General features: G+C 40.9%; 1 protein-coding gene across 2 annotated transcripts in view; it reads left to right on the forward strand.

The window, feature by feature from the left end:
* Positions 1-21,902, forward strand: part of PRKG1 (protein kinase cGMP-dependent 1) — a 1,384,334-nt gene that overhangs the window by 996,765 nt on the left and 365,667 nt on the right. For both annotated transcript variants that reach the window (XM_004701092.2, XM_004701091.2), the window contains exon 5: positions 11,868-11,931. In XM_004701092.2, the coding sequence (XP_004701149.1) occupies positions 11,868-11,931 (64 nt within the window). The remainder of the gene's footprint in view (positions 1-11,867; positions 11,932-21,902) is intronic.

A 21,902-nucleotide genomic window follows, 5' to 3' on the forward strand; every position in this document is an offset into this window, starting at 1 on the left:
GGAAATCCATCTTGCAAGCTGAAGCAGGGAACTGCTAAGGCAGCTGCACCCGATGCAACCATCACAAAACAAGAGACCCGAGAACTAGAAAGGCCGAGGCTCACCACCCATTTATCCCTCCGCCTTTCAACCAGCACCACATGTGATTATTGGCCAGCCTGGCACAATTAACTAACTCAGCAGGGTAGGGATAGATTTGCTGACCCACAAAGCTGGAGCCTACTGTCTTTGAGGTTTATGGTGCCGTAGGATGTCTTCTGGTCATTTATCAGCGGTAGTAAAGGAGCCTCGTAACAATTTCCCAAGCAGGGAAAAGGCCAATGGCTGAGAGGCTGGGGATCAGAGAGAAACATGCCTGACTGGAAGAGCAGTATTTTGAGTAATTCTGTTCTTAAATTGTAAATGAGTCAGATCTTCTAGTAAACCCCATGGTCGGGAGTTTTATTTGCGAGTTCTTTGTGATCTTTGCCACCACACCTAGCAGAGAAGCAGCAAGTATCATGGGAGCAATAGCTGGTGTCGGAAGCGGTAAAGTGGGTTCGAGGGTAGAGGCATGCCTGACCTCTGCCTTACAGGAATCAGTCTTGAAGTGATGGTGACTTTGATGCTCACTCCCCTTTGTGAGGTCAGAGGAGCTCAGCTACCATCTCCACATCATCCTTTTAAGGGCTATCGATGCTTTATCACCATCAGTTGGGGGTCATCCTCTTGAAGTTGTAGCATATGTTTTGCGGGGTATGAAAAGCAGGGCCTATGAAGTTAGCAGGTGGAAACAGGGTGTGGGGGAGAGGGGAGGATGGTGGAGGAGTGAAGGTGTGATGACGTCAAGGGGTCCGTTATAGAAAAAGAATGTTTGGAAACTGTGGTAGCAAATGTACAATTCTGATGGACGTGATTGAACTATGTAATGATTTATATGTATTAATTCCAATTAATATAAATAAATGAATAAATAAATAAGACAAGATTTTAAGGAAAAACTATTCAATACTTTGAATCTTGCAGTACCACTTGTGCTTGTTGCCAACAGTCCACATAAAAAAAAAATCATCTTTCACAATGACTACCTGGTTCTGATGCCCAAAGAATGATTCAAGCAAAACTGCAAGTCCTGCAATGTTGGTAGAGTCATCCATTTGTGAAGCAAAGGTACAATTCTACAGACAAGACATTAGTTAACTCAGTCTTTGTGGTAGCAGCTAACTCTTTAATTCTTCAAGATGCTAACTCATTGGAAAGAGGCAGCACAGTGATTCTTTTACTGTCCTTCTGTCCAACAGACTTTGAGCAAAGTGAACTCTACTGTGTGTTATTCGTCTCTCGGCGACTGAACTGAGTGGGCCTTTCTGGCCTGTGCAATACAGTAACTCACCCTGTAAGATGTTCCACTGACTTTTCATTTCTCATTTGAAAAGCTGTACCCAACAATTTTTGGCTTTCAAAAGCTCACAATGTCTACATTTAAAAACTCAAATTCTTGTTCTTTAAGCTTTGGTTGCCTAGTCTCAAAATATCACCACAACATACCTAGCATGAAAATACTATTAAAAGTATATGTTGTATAAAAGAAGAAGATAAATTATCTTTATTTATACTACTGTGTGGAAGATAAGTTTCATCGTATTTTCATCTTGCTACTGTCCTCCAGCATTCTTTGACATACATTTCTCCCATCCATCAGCCAGAACGTTCTCTGATCTGTCATTTTTAATCTTCTTCAGCATCTTCAGACTGAGAAATGGCAAATATACCTTGAAAACCTGAGTATTCTAATCTTCATTATGAAAGGAAATGATCCATTTTAAAATAAAAACCATCATTATTGAATTTTTACATTAATAATTACAACAAAATTGTAATATTATAACAGTTTTAGAAAATGTTGAAAGTAAGAAATGTTTTAGGAAAAAGTTTAACACTGTTAGTACCAAAAACAAGAAATAAAACTGTATTTAATTCTCATTTTTTTAATGCTTAGACATAAAGAAAGCTTAATTACTTCAAAGGAACATTTTATTGGATTATAATAAAGTTACAGAGATTAGGAGGGATAATGAAAATAGCTATTAAGAACATAGTATAAGAACTGACTCAAAGCATGCTGAGTTATTTCCATTCATATATATATATGTATATATATATATACTATGTCATAAAGTCCTAGAGAATTCAAAAATAAGCATACATTTCATTGTTTTTATTTTATTATCCCATGCCATGTTGCTTCTGGAAAACTCATATACCTTTGTTAAAGGACAAGAAGGAAAAGGGGAAATCGCATTGTAGATGTATTACTGCAATCATTTTGGGTTTGAACACCGCCATGGAAAACCTGAGGACCCATGAAAGCATCCAGGACTGCCCAACAACCCTTTGAGACCTGATGCAGTACATGACTATGTTATTTCATGAGGATCCTCGTTGCTTATCGGCACATGACTATAATAAAATGCCTTGTATATTAGATTTTTAATCTGCTATTCTTTATTATTTTCATATAGTAGACTATCAAAAGTAAAATCCTTAAATGAATTCATAGTATGGGACAATAAGTCTGTTTTTTAAGTTTCTTCAAAATATCAGTGTTATGGGAATTAAGATGTGGAAGAATATTATAAAATAAGGGACTAAGGAGAAATAATGGTCAAAAAGCATTACCTGAATTTTGGATGGATCCATGCACAATAAATATGTAATGTGTATAAAATGGTTTATGAAATTATAGTCAATTCTCCTCTGTGATACTATTATTACTATTGCCATTTGAATAGAGTAAAGGGATACTAATACTACTATTTAAAACCAGGCAAGGTATGCATCAGGGTTTAATCTTTTCACCATACTTATTCAATCTGTAGACTGAGTAAGTAATCCAAGAATCTACACTATAGGAAGAAGAATGAAGCATTACGGTTGGAGGAAATTCATTGATAATCTGAGATATGTAGATGACACAACCTTGCTGCTGACAAAAAGAGGACTTGAAGGGCTTGCTGATGAAAATCCAAGACTACAGCCTTCAATGTGGATTATAATTCAATATTAAAAAGCCAAAATCCTCACAGTTAGATCAGTAGACATCACCATGTTAAGTGGAGAAGAAACTGAAATTGTCAAGGATTTCAGTTACTTGGGTCCACAGTTAATGCTCATGGAAGGAGTAGTCAAGAGTTTATACAACATACTGCACTGGGAAAGTCAGCTGCACAAGATCTATTTGAAATATTAAAGAGCAAAGATGTTACTTTGATAACTAAAGTGTGGCTGACGAGCCATAGCATTTTCAAATCCAGCGTATTAATGTGAAAGCTAGATAATGTGTAGGGGAGACTACAGAAGCAGATGTAGCAAAAGAACAAGCAAATCTGTCTTGAATTCCCTCAGAATGTTCGTTAGAAGGAAGGAAGGAGAGACTGTCTTACATACTTTGAGCATGTTCCTAAGAGAGACCAGTGCCAGGGAAGGCCATCATTCGTGGTACAGTAAATGGATAGTGAAAAGGAGGAGGCACCTCAAAGAGATGGATTGACACCGTGACTGCAATAATGGGCTCAGACCCAGCAACGAAGGTGGGGATGCTGTGGGGCCAGACATTGTTTCATTTTGTTGTGCATAATCTCACTCTGAATGGAGCTGTTCAAGGGTACAGAACACCACCACCAATGGCTATTTACTTAGGTTAGGGGGATCTTTTTCTCAGCATATATATTCAAAAGTACTAAGCATCAAGCTTCATGATATCTGCGACTTATTTTCACATATTTTATTCAAAATGTGTATTAACTTACATGTCTTGTAAACTGCTGTAAGCAATGCTGGTAGGATGGAGCCTGAACCTAGCTAACATCCTAGGGGATAATGAGAATCATTATCAGCACAGCGCGGATTCCCATGAGGTGGAGGTCAGACCTATCCCCTCCACTTGTCAACCTTCTGATCACTTCTGACATCAGCCGTTGCCCGCACAAGAGTCTCTGCTTCTCTTCTGGTTCGATAGCTCATGAGAACGACCACAGAGACCTCACAGACCAAAGTGGTGACGGTTAAATGGGTAACCACAGAAGTTGGGATCATATATGTATATGTATGTATGTATGTATGTATGTATGTATGTATGTATATATTCTACCAGAGTTCTAGTTCACACATCACAGACTTATTCAAAATAAACTATATTCTTAAACATGCCTCTCCAGTCATCAGGTAACATCAGACTAGCTTTCTAAGCAATAACTTGTCTTAGGCTCGTTAGGCTGTCTTAAAAAAAAGAGGTGCGATCCAGACAGCCCTCTGAAGGGACCCGCGAAGCTAGATCAGTTCCGGGCAGAGCGATCAGCCCTGTGGGTTACAGCAAGTAGGGTCTGGCATTCTAAAGGGTCACATTGATATATTTTCTTTTTTTTTTAAATCAATTTATTAGGGGCTCATACAACTCCCATCACATTCTATACATACACCGCCTTGATATATTTTCTTGAAGGACACAGGACAATCATGGAGGCTTGTTATGCAGACGTTTTCAGAAATTTGAAAACTGCATTGATGAGAACACAGGCAAGGCAAGTGGCACCAAGGGATGTTTTCCCCTCTTGAAAATGCCCCTGCTCCTACTGTCAGCGTAGCAAGGGCTGCCATCCAGCCGACCTATGTCAAGAAACAGTGGGTTTACATTTAGACATTTTTATTCAAGAAAGGTGTCTGAGTTTTTTAGCAATTCTTTTTGATTTACCCTCAGACAGTCCTGGGTCAGGATCAGGACCACCATGGGCAGAGGTTCCCCTTCTGCAGTGAAGGGCGACTCCCCCAACTCCTGTTGGCTGCACGAGCCTCCTCTTTGTCTCATCACTAGGGCTCTTCTTAGCTTACTCAGACAGCCAATTCTCCTCCCCGCTGCCTGGTTTTTGGCTGTGCCTTTGCTTCTGTGTTCTAGTCCATGAGCCACGTTATAGCTCGTTTAAGGGCATCTTTGACTCCTTTTGCTTTCTGCTTCACTCTTCTTTGTTTCTTCGTACTTCTCTTCAAACGTTTCTCTGACAAGCAGCTGTGGGACCGGCAGCTTACAGACACCAAGTCCTTGTCGTTTTCAGTACATGTTGGCCTGGGATCTGAGTGGCTGACAGTTAGAAACCACCCGCAGCTTGGTGGGAGAAAGACTGGGCTTTCTACTCCGATAAACAGTGACAGTCTCAGAAACCGACCAGCGGTTGTTATAAGTCAGCATCAACCCAATGGTAGTGCGTTTGGTTTGGGTTTGGTTGTCATTTTCAAAGCTCGACACTTCCAAGGTCATGAACTGACCAATTTCCTCTGGATAACCTATATTCACTTCATTTGCATAGTAAGCACAGATTGGCTATGCCACTTCATTTGCATGGACTAATCCCTGTTTAAAAACAAAACAGAAAACCTCACAGCCCTGGAGTCAATGCTGACTCATAGTGACCCTATAGGGCTGCCCCTGTGACTTTCTGAACTATAACTTTTTTTAAATCATTTTATTGGGGGCTCGTACATATCTTACCACAATCCATACATCCATCCATTATGTCAAGCACATTTGTACATCTGTGCCATCATCATTCCACAACATTTGCTTTCTACTTGAGCCCTTGGTATCAGCTCCTCATTTTGTCCCCTCCCTCTCCGCTCCCCCTCCCTCATGAACCCTTGATAATTTATACATTATTATTATTATTTTGTCATATCTTACAACATCCAACGTCTCCCTTCACCCACTTTTCTGTTGTCCATCCCCCAGGTAGGAGGTTAAATGTAGATCCTTGTAATCAGTTCCCCCTCTCTACCCCTCTCTTCACCCTCCCAGCATCACCACTCTCAGCACTGGTCCTGAAGGGATCATCTGTCCTGGATTCCCTATGTTTCTGGTTCCTATCTGTACCAGTGTACATCCTCTGGTCTAGCCAGATTTGTAAGGTAGAATTGAAACCATGATAGTAGGGGGGTGGGGTGGGAGGAAGAATTTAGAAACTAGAGAAAAGTTGTATGTTTCATCGTTGCTATACTGCACCCTGACTGGCTTGTCTTCACCCTGTGACCCTTCTGTAAGAGGATGTCCAGTTGCCTACAGATGGGTCTTGGGTTCCCATGCCGCACTCCCCCTCATTCACAATGATTTGATAACTCTTTAAAGGAATAGAAAGCCTCTTCTTTCACCTGCAGAGTGGCTCCTGGTTTCAAACTGCTGGCCTTGCAGTGAGCAGCCCAATGAGTAACCACTGAGCCATCAGGGCATCTCTAATCCCTGTGAGGTGCTGTCTAGTCAGTCACAGGGCACACTACAACCTAGGATCAGTTGAAAAGTAAAAAGCTAACTTTGGCAACTTTATCCAGGAAATGTCATTTATCCAAGCAAACTAAGGAAAAAGCTCTGAACTAAGGGAAAATTCCTTAGACTGTTTTCCAAAGAACCAAAGCAAGAGGCCACATAAGAAATTCACTTCAACACATACACACACACAGAATTTGAATAATTGAAAGTAGATAAACAAAAAATTGTTCGATTCTAACTGATGTGGATAGAGGGGATCTTTGAACAATGATTTTAGCCTATCATTGGACTTGATAGGCTTATTGAAAAGTTGTAAAATAATTGAAATCACAAAATTAAATGTCATTAATCAATCTATCTAACCCATGACTTAAAAAAATAATATTTTGAAAGTTACAGAAGAGCGTTTTCTAAGTACACTCATAGTAAAGTACTTAGCTCAGAGTCAGTGATCAGCTCCGGAGTCATTCGGAGAATTTTAATCTTTCTGTCATTCATGATGAGCATGTTACTATGTGAAAGGAAGCCCCCTGGTCTCGCTACTGTCACTCTGAAGAATTAAAAGTGCAACAGCTATGACCCCTTCAGTCGAAGCTGTGACAGAAGACAAAGACACAGGCCTCACTAGGAAGCACATTTACTCAAGCACGGTATATTTGGCACAGCGCATGCTCATGAGAGCGAGAGAGAGATGGTCTATTCCTGTTGATGAAAACCGCATCAGTGGGAAATAAGTTGCACGACTTTACTCTCCTTCGAGGGAGGATTTATGTGGGTAGGGTGGCTATCTCTTCACAATTGGCAGCATGTTGGTGATGTAAATAAAACCACTCAGCACATGCTCCTTCCCATAATTTACTCTGTGAGAATGAGATTCATTGGGTAACTGCAATGCAGTCCCTGCATAATGAAGCTAAAAGTCATTCTTGGTCAAGAGATGGGGCCCCTGTGCCAACGCTGGGGAAGTCCCTTTGTGATCTAAGTTTCATCTATCCTAGACATGGTGACCTGCCATTAGTGGCTACAGCCTTCTCATAGGAGGAGGACTTACATGGTTTCCCGCCCTCCCCCCTGCTACTCTGACTTCCCGCTGAGCAAGCAGTGTGCTCTGAAACACACTCACAAGGGCTTAGTTGTAAATAGGCCTCAAAAATATTGTTTATTTGGTCAGGTTGTTATAAAAGTGAAAATTGTATTATCTATAAAACTCAGTTCAATGCCTGGAAACAGAAGGCATTTAAATCTTAATTTCTATTGGTGGTATTACAAATTATAAATCTTTATTAATTTAGGAGGGCAAAAAACATGGACAAGGAGCACACATGAAGTTCTCTCTATTCTGTCACATTCCAATACAATTTGCAACTTCAGCCTACTACGCAGTATGAGAGCGCCAAACATTTTAAAACAATCTGTATAATTATTGTATGATTATTTGTAATTAGAAAGTAATTATTTCTGTAATTTTTTACATAGATCAAAATAAGTTTCTCTCCTATTTAAAAATTTTAACTAGAAATTTGTTCTACCAATTATTGTGCCTCAACTTTTCACAATTGTAGACAACTTCAATTTAAATGATCACACATCCAGATCAGTAGATTCTAAAGTAATGGCTTTTGGTGTATTTGTGAAAATGTAGCAAACATGTGTCACATATATTTGTTTAACATATCTTGAATTGTTTTGCGCTTATTGTTCAAGCTGCCAATGAATCAGAAATTCTTAGAAAGCAAATTAGCTATATGAAAAATGGAGTTCTAAGGATATAGAGATTCTTTCAGAGTGTTTTTAGATTAGTTTACAAAAATTAAGATGTTTATTTTTTATTAAGTTATCCTTTTCGTAGAAGTATTTCAATTCTTACTGTTTTTTTCTTAAATTACTTTTAACTTTCATTAGTATTAAGTGGTTGTTTGAAGGCACTTTAAAAGGCACTTACACTCATAAACAATAATATACTTCAAATGTCCTTCTAAACTCTAATTCTTTTGTTTTCACTTAGTGTCTCTTGTGGCCAAGTAAATATTAAAAAATTTTCTCATGATTGATAATTCTTAGGAAAATGAAAGCAATATAGAATGATTTTGACATAGATACAATATAGATTAAAATACAAGTTCTACTACAGAAATAATAGGCCTGTCGAGAGAAAGGAGACAATTATAATAAAATGAGAAAACCTCAGTTGTAGTTTGTATTTTCCACAATCATCCCCGGGATAAGGGAGCTCTCTCATTACCTTTTCATCTCAGAAGATACTGAAATATAGCTTCTTAACAGAACCAGGAAGGGCTAGATTTTTCAACCTGTATTACTCCTGGAAACAGCTTCTTCCATCTTCTTCCGTCTCTTTTCTGTGGCATGCTCCAGCCAGCTGCTGAAATCGATTGCCGTCTGGAAATTAAAAGCCGCGTGCACAGACCACAGCACTGCGTCTGCTGGAACAGATGGCCCCGGGTGAATTGTTCACACGGCTACACCAAACCTTGGGATTTTACCAACAGGCTTTACCCTCCTGAGATAAAATAATGGGCACTGGAATGACAAATTAGCAGAAAAACTTTCATCCTCATATTAAAACAGTATGTTTTGGCTTCTTTTGCTGTATTTTTCTAATCAAGCCAAAATTATGGTGTAGGGTAAATATCACAGGGCATGCAAAAATCCACAAATTCCTCTGGTTTATTTATTTTTCCTGTCTTATCATTGAGATTAAAATTGGGTCCCAGTGGAATTTAAAGTTATTTTTGTTATTTTAAGTTATTATATGTTGGGTTTTTTTTTCATTTTAAGTCATTTTTATTTCACATCTTTAAAAAATTGTTGATGTCTACATTCAACAGCATTCACTATTTTCATATATTGTCTCACAGTCAGAAATAAGAGAAGAGGGAGAAGAAGCAAATGAGCATTGTTGCATTCCTTTCATGGATCTTACTTTTGACTCCATCCTGTCTGATCTCACAACTCTCCTGAGAAGCCTGCACAGATCCATTCTTTTGGCAGCTTTAATACATGCTATACGGTCACTATTAAACTTTGCTTAGTACATGCTATAGGGTTGCTGTGAGTCGGCATTGATTTGGTGGCAGTGAGTTTGGTTTTTGAGTTTTATGTAAGAGTCTTGGGACAAGGTCAGCAGTTCAAAGCCACCAGCTGCTCTAGGGAAGGAAGATGAAGCCTTTTTTCTTTTTTAACTTTAATAAAGACTTACAGTCTCTGAAACCCACAGAAACATCTGTTTCTCTTATGTAGGATGATTGTGAGTTGGAATCGACTAGATGACAATGGGTTTACAGTGTTTACAGGGGCGAGCAAGATAGGTATAGTTTCTATTTTATGCAGTTTCCCTTCTTGCAGGAAATACATGCAGTAACAAATACAGAAGTGTATCATTTAGCAAATTCTAAATACCTTATGGGAAGTGGGAAATGACATGATTTGGCCTTAGTGGGAACACACCATACTATATGCAGGCAGTCCATATACAACTCAGAGTTAAACCCATGTAGAGCCCATTATGTTAAATAAAACCTTATGAGAACCCACTGGACAAAGCCTGACAGCCATACGCATTGTACAGTGAAGACTGACCTTGCTGGGCAGGGGCCTGCATGGGCAGCTTGATGGAGACTTTGTACGTGTCCATGCACAGTGTAGGAAGCAGGACACATGGAGGACACGAAGGTGTGGCCAAGGGGACTGAGTGTGTCGGTGCTGTGAGTACAGCTATGGGCAGCTTCTTGTGTGCAGCTACTGCCACCCAGAACCTCGCATTGGTGGGTGCCCTGGTCCAGCCAACACTGTCAGTGCCCACCGGAGGCACAAAGGTGCTGCTGTGCACTAGGAGAGGCTGCATGTTGCTGGGAGGGTGAGTGAAGCCGGGAAGAGGAGAGGGAGTCACTGAGAGGTTATACACAGGGATATATAGATACCCTGGAGCACCCCCACCCCCCCACCCCCCGCCTGCTCATTCTGGGGGTTTAGGGTCTTTAACCCAATTCAGAGTAAATGATCAACAAAAGGAGTCCTGGTTTCCCCTTTCAAAAATACACGCAATCAGATGGTGCCCAAATAGACTTTAGGTAACTTAAGGTGACCAGATTTAAAGCGGGACACCATTGACGGGGGTGGGGGTGGGGGAGTGTTTTGATTAAAATTTTGGTCTGTATGGACCAAATAGACCGTTCCCTAGCTTGTCGTGCATTCTTTCCAAAAATTGGGACTTTCTTAAAACGCCAAAAATTGGAATTGTCCGTCACCTTAGGTAACATATATCAGTATTTGATTCATGATTAAAGTAACTTTTCAATAACGGATAATAGGGAAGGCTTACTTAGACAATGCTCACAGTGGTTAAGCACTTGAATCAATTTCTGAAAAGTCAGCCCCTGAAAACGCTAGGGGACACTTCAAGTCCTCTTCAATTCTGACCCTCCTGGGGTCATCATGAGCCGGAGTTGATCATTGGCAATGGGTTGTGGGACCTTGCTGAGTTGGGATTGGGGTGAAGGTCAAGGAAAGTCCCCAAAGTTATTGGAAAAATGCTTGCAGGTCATAATGTATGATTCATCCAGCTTTATCCTGCAGACAGAATAGGAGCTGTCCTGGAGAAGGATGAGGTGTGTCCAGTTGTCTAGAGATGGGCATTGGGTCCCCATCATGCGCCACCCTCATTGACAAGGATATGATTTTTCTCCCCGCCTTTGGTGTTTGAAGCCTGCTCCCTCCTCGGCCCTTCATGATCACACATGTTGGTATGCTGCTTCCATATGGGCTTTGTTGCTTCTGGGCTAGATGGCCACTTGTTTACTTTCAAGCCTTTAAGTCCCCAGACGCTATATGTCTCAATAGCCGGGCACCACCAGCCTTCTTCACCACACTTACTTATGCACACATTCGTCTTCAGCATACCATGATCCCAGTTCTACCTTGCAAACCTGGTTAGACCAGAGAATGCACAGTGGTACAGATGAGAACTGGAAACACAGGGAATCTAGGACAGATGAACCCCTCAGGACCAGTGGTGACAGTGGTGATACTGGGAGGGAAGGGGGGCTAGAAATGGGGAATCAATCACAAGGATCTACATATAACCTCCTCTCTGGGGGATGGGCAAGAGAAGGGTGGGTGAAGGGAAATGCCGGGCAGCGTAAGATAAGATATAATAATAATTTATAAATTATCAAGGGTTCATGAGGGAGGTGGGAGCAGGGAGGGAGGAGGAGGGGAGAAAGGAAAATGAGGAGCTAATTCCAGGAACCCAAGCGGAAAGCGAATTTTGAGAATGATGAGGGCAACAAATGTATAAGTGTGCTTTATACAATTGATGTATGTATGGATTGTGATGAATCGTATGAGCCCCAATAAAATGATTTTAAAAAAAGTGGGTGTTGACTTCAGTCTTAGGTTGCCTTGTGCTCTTTCTGCGTTTCCCGTTAAACGCATCACTTTGATCTGCACGTGCGGGCTCATTCCCCTGAGCTGCTTTTGTGTTCTCACTCAGGCTGATTGCTTTCCACAGGGAAGTCAGCTGCACACATGCCTTCAGCATCGTTCTCTGTTTGTGTTGCAGCGTTCCAACATTCCAGAGCCTCCCTGAAGAGATCCTCAGTAAGCTCGCCGACGTCCTTGAAGAGGTAATTGTTTTCAGCCCTTGAACTTGTGGTGGTGGGAGAAGCCTGCTCGGATGGCTTCTTTCACAGCTGTATGAGGAGCAGGCACAGCTGCAGGGACACCATTTTAATTTTTTTTTTTTTTTTAACTCTGGGGTTCACGACAGGGTTGGCTTCACATGAAAAGCAGCGCAGCAGCGCATCCTACACTTCCACAGTTACAAAGGTGAAAGTCCATTTCTTTTCGGGCTGGGGAGGAAAAATTTTCCTTGCAGCCAGTATGTTGCCACTCTTGTTTCCCAAAATCGAAAATGGTTCCCTCTCTTATTGCCGACAGATTGGGAGCTTATTTTATGAGCATGTAAAGACACACATAATTTTATGCCTGTGTATTCAAGTGTCACCCAACCACCCTTTTGCAGAAGGAGAGAAGGACTGAAGGTCAGGTGCTTTGATCATGGGCCACCTCTTTGAGATTGGTTCCTACCAACAGTGTCCCATACTTCCGCTCCAACGGAGGGCAAAATCAAATGTAATTCCCACACATTTTATTTGGAAAGCTCTTCTCCTGAATGTATTGGGAATATGAGTTCTCCTTCAGAATGAAAACAAAACATGATATGTTCCCTCCTGTCGAGGAAGTCCAGATGGGTTGATGAAATCGAAGAGCAGTGTCCAGGAAGACAAAGCCAAAGTCGGCTGCTCTAGCTGAGGTCAGTAACACGGAGAATAGAATTCCGTTTACTCAGACTCTACGGACAAGCAGTGGATTCGAGAATTTAAAAGGTCAGTCAGACCACCCAGGCAACATCCCAGAGCAGAGCTGGCTCAGGTGAACTGGGGCAGTGATGAGGAAGGCGAAGTCGGAGGAGAGTACACGGCTGTAGCACAGGGAATTCTGTCGCTGAAGGAGAGGAGAAGGCCGCATAAAACACCCTGGCGAAATCTAAGAGAAGGGCGTTCTGCTGCCTGTGGAGACAGAGCAGGCCGAGGAACGGCACACTTGCAGGTAGGAGGGTTGATGGGTGCTTGGAGCCGTGGAAAGTTTGTTATGGTTTTATGACTGAGGGTGAAGAAAAGGATAGACAAAGGAGGCACTTAAGTACAGAAAAAAATGTGTGAGATAGTTGTGTAGAAAAGGGGAAGAGTCCGTGAACTAGGGACATGCGTCGTCATTAAAGATCACGCATGACGTTAGCGATCCCAAGTGTGCAGCGAGACTGCCTCACTAGGTTGTGTGCGGCTTTTCATCCTCGTGTATTTGCTCAGATGCAGACTCCAAATAGGCAGAGAATTTGAATCAACCAGGATTTGTGTTTGACCAAGAGGGAATGAGTTCCTTAGCGAGAGACTCCTGTGGGAAACAGGCCCGGGACAGGAGGTACAGATCATTGCCCAGGAAATGCAAACGAGCAAAGAGGAGAGGAGTCCCGGCGGGACGAGGAGTTGTGGAAGATTGTGAACTAGCAGACTGTTTCACTTTGGAGGCGGGCTAGAAAAGGTGGAGCGCTAGACTGACCCTGAATATGTTTTTGCAAAGAAGTTCCAAAGTTCATATGCTCAGAGGCTTCGCTTGGGGCTTCTGGAGGTGAATTTTCTTTGTATTTATGGTTTCTCTACTCTCCCATGTGCCTCTAAAGTAAAGCAGAACACCGGTGCCTTTGACTCGTTATGTTCAAGTACAGTATAACAAATTCATGAGAAAAAGCACGTGCTGCTCTCCTCTTTGACCACACTCAAAACAGTAGACATAGGAACTCCAGAGATTGAAAGCTGTTTTTCTCAGTTGCTCTTTTGTTCTTTGTTTTCCTTGTTGAAAATCGTGAAAAACTTTCCAATGGCCCATCTGTGTGTGTGTGCATATCGCTTAAACTAAAGCACAAATCCAATTTCTAGCCACCATCAGCCCTGGTGGTAGAGGCACGGAAAGAGAGGGCAAGGGAAAGCCAGAGAAATGTCTTTTCTTTTTTCTTTCTTTTTATTTACTTTCTTTTCCACAGCTGTGAAAGCATTTTCTGTGCTTTTCAAAAACAATAGGCATAGCACTATAGCTAATTCTGACTAAAGACATATTTTTCTATTTTATGTCAGATTTACTAATCAGAAGATGCCTTAATTTATGTTTATATGGTGTGAAGCACCACATCGTCTTGTACCACTGCTGAGTAATAATGGAAACAGATGATTAAGTACTCATACAGTTGCTTTCAGAACGTAAAAGTGAAATAACGAGACGAAATACAAAGTAGACATATAAATAGACTGCGTGGTGGAGGAAAGTATTCAACGCGAGTTGAATGAACAAGCACAATGAGAAATTAGATTTTCTTATATCTCCAATAAAATAAAGCAAATTTGGAAGAACTAAAGCAATACCCATGTCACATAACATTAAAGAAATATGTGCTTGCATAATAATTGAGCTCTCTTTCTATAAAATATCCCCATGAAGATGGAAAGAAAAAAGTTTTGAAAGTAAAGCAGTATTATGGTCGCCTTCAACAAAGAAGTTTGTAGCTTTGCTTGTTTATTTATCAAATATTTATCGATTACCTACCACATGCCGAGAATTGTTCCACAGCTAGGGATTTAGGCAGGGTCCTCTTTCACCGAGCTTATGTTTCCATGGGCAAAATGATGAGTCAGTCAGACGACAGCCCAAATCGGGTGAGAAAACTAAAAAGACAAGCTCACTGTGACCCTACTGGCCAGAGTAGAACGGCCCCCTGGGAAGGGCTGAGGGTTTTGGCCTGCTGATCTTGTGAGGCTACCCTTCATTGTACTAAGGGAAGGCCTCTCTGGGCGGGTGATATTTGATAAAAATGCCCATCTTGGGGCCATGTATACCAGACAGAGCAAAGAGCAGATGCAGAACCTTAAGTTAGAAAGAGATCGATTGTCCTTAAGAAACAGAACCCGTTAAATGGGACGGGCTGGAGAGACTTAGTCAAGCCCAGATCTCAGAAGGCTTGCTGGGTCATGATAACCAGTTGTCCTCGAGCCAATCTGACTCTTAGTGACTCCATCTGTCAAAGTAGAACTGTGTTCTGTTTTCAGTAGATGACTTTTTGGGGAGTTGATTGCCAGGTTTTTCTTATGAGGCACTTGGGGATAGACTTGACCTCCAACTTTTCCATGAGAAGCAGAGCACACCTATTTATACATCTCAGAGACTCCGCGACCAGAAACTTAAATTTTATTTGTGGGGAAAAGGCCCGCCTCCCACAATTAACCAGTAAGTGCAATTGTACAGTTGAGATATATAAAGATTACAATAAAGTCATTGAGCATGAGAGAGACTGGAAAGAGTAAAATAAAGACGTCAGATACATTTCATGGTAGCATGCTCACCTCCTGGATGGCCATGATCTCAACAGCCAGGTCAGCGCACAGCATGGGCCGAGAGCAGGAGAGAGAGGTGTGGCGCATCGATTTATTGCTCCCAACGCTTAGCTAACCCAGCTTTAGGGGGCATGATTACAGGTAACCACACACATCACAGGAAGGGGCTGTACCATAGGCAATACAAGCAATAGAAGGGGGATATACAATGGGCATAGGTGTAGCGGGAAGGAGATGAGCTAGGGGTGTACACATGATAGGAAGGGGAGGGACTAGAGCTATACATGTGACAAGAGGGGCGGATCACTAGACTCAATATGGCAGCCTAACCTTGGTCACCCTTGAGTGCACATGACCTCCCTGGGCTCTCTTTCAGGGAAACAATTTACTACTATGCTTATCAGAAGGGAGTGAGCCTTAGTTCTTGTGGGATAAACAGTGGTGTCTGCTTGCTCTGGATAGCTGATAACCCTTAGGAGGAATAACCCCTGACCTACTTCTGTTGACCTCCAAGTATATAGTCATTTGCCACGTGTAGCAAGCAGCTAAGTTTGGGACATATTTGGGGGAGACAACTTGGGAGAAATATTTTTGTTTCCCACATTTATTAATAATGTAATGGGGAGATTTGGAGGGTTGTAGAGAGGCAGGTTTTTGTTTGTTTGTTTGTTTCAGTGTCATTACTTGTGTTATATTTTAGAAACACATTTCTGCCACCTAAGAATGGCTGATAGATTACACACTGGTTAGAATGCTACTGCTACAAAATAGCCAATGAGAATGGATGGTCTGTATTTGGATTTACTTTTGAATTTGACGGTGTTGGGCCTTATTTCCATTGTGTAGCACTGCTTCTAGCAAAAGGGAAATGTATTAAGGAATAGTGACAGATGAGGCAGAGAGGAAAATAAATAAAACCCATGAGAAACAAGACGGATGATAATGGTATTGATAAAGTGACCTGAGAGATTGCAGGTGACAGATGTATGTATTTGGGACTTTCTATTCTAGAGGCAGACAAAAGCTATTATGTGGGTTGTTTCTGCCATTGATTGCCCCTGCCCCTTCAGTGATTTCTAGCATCCACGCATCCACTTGTATATTCCTGCCTATCAGATTACAACATGAGAAGGAACTTTTTTATTCTTGATGTAGAATCTTCTTTGTATTCTCCCTTACCTTGGAATAAACTACTTGACTCTAATTATTCACCTTCCTTATTATTACAGGATGTTCCTCTCATAACATGTTGGACTTTAAACTTTAATAAATATGAGCGATTATTCTAGGAACCCTGAAGGATTTGGTTTTCAGTAGAAACTATTTTATAGTTAGTGAACTACAACAGAGAGAAGTTTTAGGACCACATAGGGAAAGTATTTTTTTATCATATTAAAAACAATGCATTTAATTAATTAATCAGTCAAGTACTCGAACCTACTATGAGTGCTTTATAAATATTTGTGGGTAAGTGAAAATAACTGAAACTATAAAATATATTCTAACTTTGTCTTTTTAATATAAGGATATATACTAATATAAACCAATATGCCAACGCTATTGTCTTCTTTCCTTATGAACACTGGGACCAGTCTCTATGGGTGAATTCCCTTTTTCAAAAGGCTTGAAAAAATTATATTTAATCTTCAGTTGAGAAGCATCTTCCTTCAACTATCACTTAACTAAACACAGTGGAGAAATGTCTCTATGAATAAACTGATCAAATTCATATAGACCCAAATGGAGGGACTGCGGTAACTTTCTGAAAGGAAATGGCAAACAAAAAGTAATTTCTCAGAGATTAACCTATTCTCCTGTCACCAGGAGTGCTTGAAAATTAATTTGAGTCGGGGTTATGCTTTCACCAAAGGGGTCTTAAAGGGTAAGTACCTTGGGGAAAGCTGTGCTTTATTGGAAATGCCAGATTGAAGATTCGAATCAAATGAACAAATTCACTTTTAACCATCTGGTATAATTTGTTTGTCTCTCCCTCCCCTCTCCTTCCCCCGCTTTACCTAGGCAAATAGAAAATGGATATAATTGCTATGTTTAGAACCGAGTTTTAGATGAAAAATCAAGTGCATCAGAACGAGTGGTTGGCTTATAATAGTCTATTTCATGCCCAACCCTCCACTTAAAACATCGGACTTAAATTTCTTGGAATAAAAAGCCTCTTTGCGTCAGCAGTTGTGAAGAGTTCTCTTTCCTTTGGGTGTGCATCTTTGCTTGATTGGGTCTTGGTCACATTTGAGCCTGACTCATAATTTACTCTGGTTTGTGTTGATTTATGTCTTTGTTTACTGAGTGTCCGTGCTGTGATGGGACTGACATCCCTTCATCTTCTAGAATTATCCGGAGGGACATGGTGAGAAAGTAAAAACAGAGACACTCTAAAAAAAATAAGTCATTACTAGATGTTATGTTTATAAGTAAATTGTAAGATTATACATACCAAGAATCATCCTGGAAGCAGTGGTGCATGTAACAGAGGACTGCCCTTTGCTGCCCCACTTGGCTGATTAAATGTGTTTCTGCATGGTAGTTGTGCAACTCGTTCGCAGTGTTACCACTTAGTGTCGACCTCTTCCCAGACTCCTGTGAATTCTCTCAACACAGCGCAAGATGAAGACCTACCTCTGGTTGAGGTATAAGAGTGCTGAAAAGCTCTTTTTTATTTTCAGTCACTCTAAACAAATCTAGATCCTTCAGAAAAGAAACTCATGAGGAAAACAGGAACAGTGTTAGTTCTCTTGAAATCTGTTTTACAGCTACACTTTGGTGCCCAGCCTTCAGGTTGGACTTTTGCTCTGCAAAGCCAAACTGGAGGGAATTCAAAGAACCTGTACTTTCTCCATTGCTTTGGCCTAAAGGACATTGAGTTTGAAAATCACTCTCTCTCCTTTGTTCTTCCTAGTTCTTGTATTAAAAATGACTGCTTCAGAAATGTAGATAGTGAAAGATAGTGTGTGTGTGTGTGTGTGTGTGTGTGAAAGAGAGAGAGAATGGATGAATATACTTTGACAAGATAGTAGATACAGGGGATGCAGGAAGAAGAGTAAAGAAGAAATTAAAAAGTAAAAAAGAAAAGAGAGTCCATTGTAAAGTGTAAACAACCCTGATCAACCCAGGGAGGAGAAACCTGGGTATGTCTTTGCAGGAGATCATTGTACTGGGGCTTGTACAGTCATAAGTCTTGCCCTTACTGCCCCAGGGAAGGCCCAGGACCAATATTGTAAGCCCTTCTGTGTAACCTAATATATGTACCTCCATCATGGCCTTGATCCTACTCCAGGAGTCCCACTGGTAACACTGATATATTGATTTGCCGCCAACTATATTTATGTGACATTTTTCTTTGGCTTCCAATGAACTTTTTAAAACTGCGTATCTCAGAAAAGAGAAAAAGAAGTCAAATGAAGGCAGCAGGTTAAAGAATGTGCTACTGGAAACTTCGATGAGTGGTTTGGACTATTGAATGCAAAGTTAGCGATCTGAAATGTAACCTCCATCTAATTTACATAAAAATGTTTTATAATTCACTAATGTTTTAAAAATACATACCCTTCATTTCAATGCTAATGTATAATTCCATCGCAGAAGTAAATATTAATGGAAGAAAATTTTAGCCAAAATGTCTAATAAGCAAGTGTGCAGTATCCTTCAAGCAGAATATATAAAGAATACTTAAAAGTCATTAATGAAATGTTAACGAGATTTTTTTTAGAAAACTTTTATTGTGCTGTGGGTGAAAGTTTACAAAGCAATTGGTTTTCCATTCAACAATTCATACACATTTTGTTTCGTGGCATTGCTTGCCATCACCACAATGTAACAGGGCTCTTCCAATTTCCTCCCTGTGTTTCTGAGAGCCTTGGTGGCATAGTGGTTATACAATGAGCTGCTAACTGCCAGGTTGGCAGTTTGAGACTATCAGCTGCTCCTGAGGAGAAAGTGAGGTTTTCTACTTCAGTAAAGAGTTACAGTATTGGAAACCCACAGGAGCAGTTCTACCCTGCCTGTAGGATTGATATCAGTCGGAATCAACTCAATAGCAGTGAGTCAGTGCATTAGAATTATTCTTGGCTTAATGCTGCTTCTTTGATCTCATATAGTTGATTATTCAAAGGAGCGCACACTTCTCTCGTGTTATTGTTTACCGGATAGACTTGCCTGAGATTTGGATGAACGTTGTCTGTGGTGTGAGTTCAGTTTCGGTCCTGTTAGCTATTTAAGAGCAAGAGCCTCAAGAGCTCTGCCCATCTCTGTCAAACTAGTAAGCCTTATTTTCAAATATGTTTGCTAATGTTGTTCCATACTTGTATCCCACTCTGTCCAGGAACTCTTATTGTGATCATTTTCAGAGACATCTACAGTGGTAGCCGAGCACCATCAACTTCTTCTGCTCTCAGGCTCTAGAAAGCTGAGGTCCCTGTGGTCCATAAGTCTTCAGACTCATTGTTTCTATGTGCATTAATTTTCTTCCCTCTCCTGTGCATCAGACAGGGGAAGAACAAATGGTACAGCTAAGATAGCTGCCTCCAGGCTTTTAATGACCCAGTTATTAATTACCAAAATAGGATGTAAAATACTGTCTTGAATGTCTCCCAAGACGATCGTCTTGAGCCTCCCAATTTCCTCAAGGTGCTAGGTTATGGCTAAAATATCTATTTTAAACTTTACCCCCCCACCCCAGATGTGCTACTATATTCCTAGATAGTTGTCGCACAGGTAAACGCCCATGTGACTAAATCCTGTTGTCAACCCTATGTATATTTGTGGGTACAATCCTAGTGTGCTTACCACCCCTGCAAAACATCATTGTGTATTTCCATGTCTTCTTAGATGACTGTTGTGAGCATTATTGTGCAAGTGTATGTGTGATGCTCTTGCCTTGGTTGGCTTTCTCTAGCTTGTGTGCTCCTTGCATTGTCTCCCTTTTCCTCCATCATTCTGTGGCCACCGCTCCCAACAACTCAGGTTTTTAAAGGAGCAAAGACTCTGCATAGAAATGTTTTCTCGATAGCCAGTGAAAGGATATAGCTAGATCCATAATTTGATCTATGTGCAATTAGAAATTTATAGCTATTGACTTTTTCTTACATTTAGAGCTGGCCTTGGCTCAAAATTCTACGAATAGTGCTGTGATCTAGTAGACTCAGGGGTCACTTTCTTGCCAACAGTGCATATGCAGAAAATAGGAGCTGAATCGCTTCTCGGCCTTTTGGCTAAGATCAAGTGCAGAAAATAGGAGCGGAAACAAAGTAGAAGAGCAAAAGGCAAGTTAGTGCGTTGACTCCTTGCCACATTTTTAGGCCACAGATCTTGGCAAACAAACTACCATAGGTGTCCATTATACTGAGAAATTGCTAACGACATATTTTACAATTTTTGCATTCTTCATAAGCAGATGTGCAATTATTGTTGTAGTATCCCCGGCTGCTGTTTGTTTTAAAATCACATATGTAATGAGCTGGAGTATTACGTTTTCCTCAAAATAAAAATAAAATGTAAGACCTTTTATAATTCAGTCATTTCTTAAATCAAGAGAGGCTAATAGAAAGATAAGGTAGTTTCATAAAAATTCAAGATTGTCCTCTGACATAAATATTAAGATGTTTTGTTGGATTTTGTGGGGGCGTGGGCGTGGGGAAGAGGTAGAGGGTGTAATAAAGTTGGGAAAGGAGTTAGTCTATTCCTCTTCCCAGTTAGCCTGGTCAAGGTCATCACTTCACCTTGTTGCAGTTAAATTCCTTTTCAAGAGTTGGTCAATTCCTTAATAAAAGCAGAGTCAGCAGTTCGAAACCACGAGCTGTTCTTCAAGAGATAGGTGGGGCTTTCTACTCCTTTACGGCGTCAGGGTCGCAGACACCCACGGGGGTAGTACTGCCCTGTCCTGCAGAGTCGCGGTGACTCACCATGGACTCAATGGCATTGGGTTTGGAGGATTTGTCTTGTAGCTAAAACAGTGGCCTCTTTGTGCTTCTCTTCCAGAAACATTATTTCAGCTTCTGGGCCTCTGTCTTCAAGAAACTCGAGTCTCTGATGGAAAACTCACAGACAAACCAATGCATAATTAGGTTAGAGTCTATTATGTTCACAGACTGGAGGAAATTGAGGCTATTGTGAGGCACACATGTGGCACCGAGGCCTATCTAAAGAACGCATACAAACCTCCCTCAATAAAGTGACATAGGTTGACATTTAAAGGATAAGCAAATATTAGCCAATATTAAGGGGAGTTGAGGGGTAGTGGGGAAAGAGGTGGCCAGGCCAAGATTTAGGAATAAAAATGATAGAGTTATAGGCCTAGACACCAACCTTGCACTGGTTTTCCTAGATTTCAAAGGTCTGTGCCATTGGCCCAATTGTATCTTTGCAAGTAAGCAGCATTTTTATCAGGCTCTAAAGCACTAGGCTAATTATTGGAGTTCAATCTCATTGAGTTCTTAATAGTTTCAGTCATGTTCCTAAGGTTTAAATCACTTTATTTATTTGAAGAAGACTTCTTTGGGCAGTTCCTTTTCTTTCTTTCTTTTTTAACCTTTTATTAGGGGCTCATACAACTGTTATCGCAATCCATACACACATAAATTGTGTAAAGCGCATTTGTACATCATTCTCAAAACATTTTCTCTCCACTTAAACCCCCGACA

This window comes from Echinops telfairi, unplaced genomic scaffold, assembly GCF_000313985.2.
Source record: "Echinops telfairi isolate 266 unplaced genomic scaffold, ASM31398v2 ScPeMD7_70;HRSCAF=299, whole genome shotgun sequence".
NCBI lineage: Eukaryota > Metazoa > Chordata > Mammalia > Afrosoricida > Tenrecidae > Echinops > Echinops telfairi.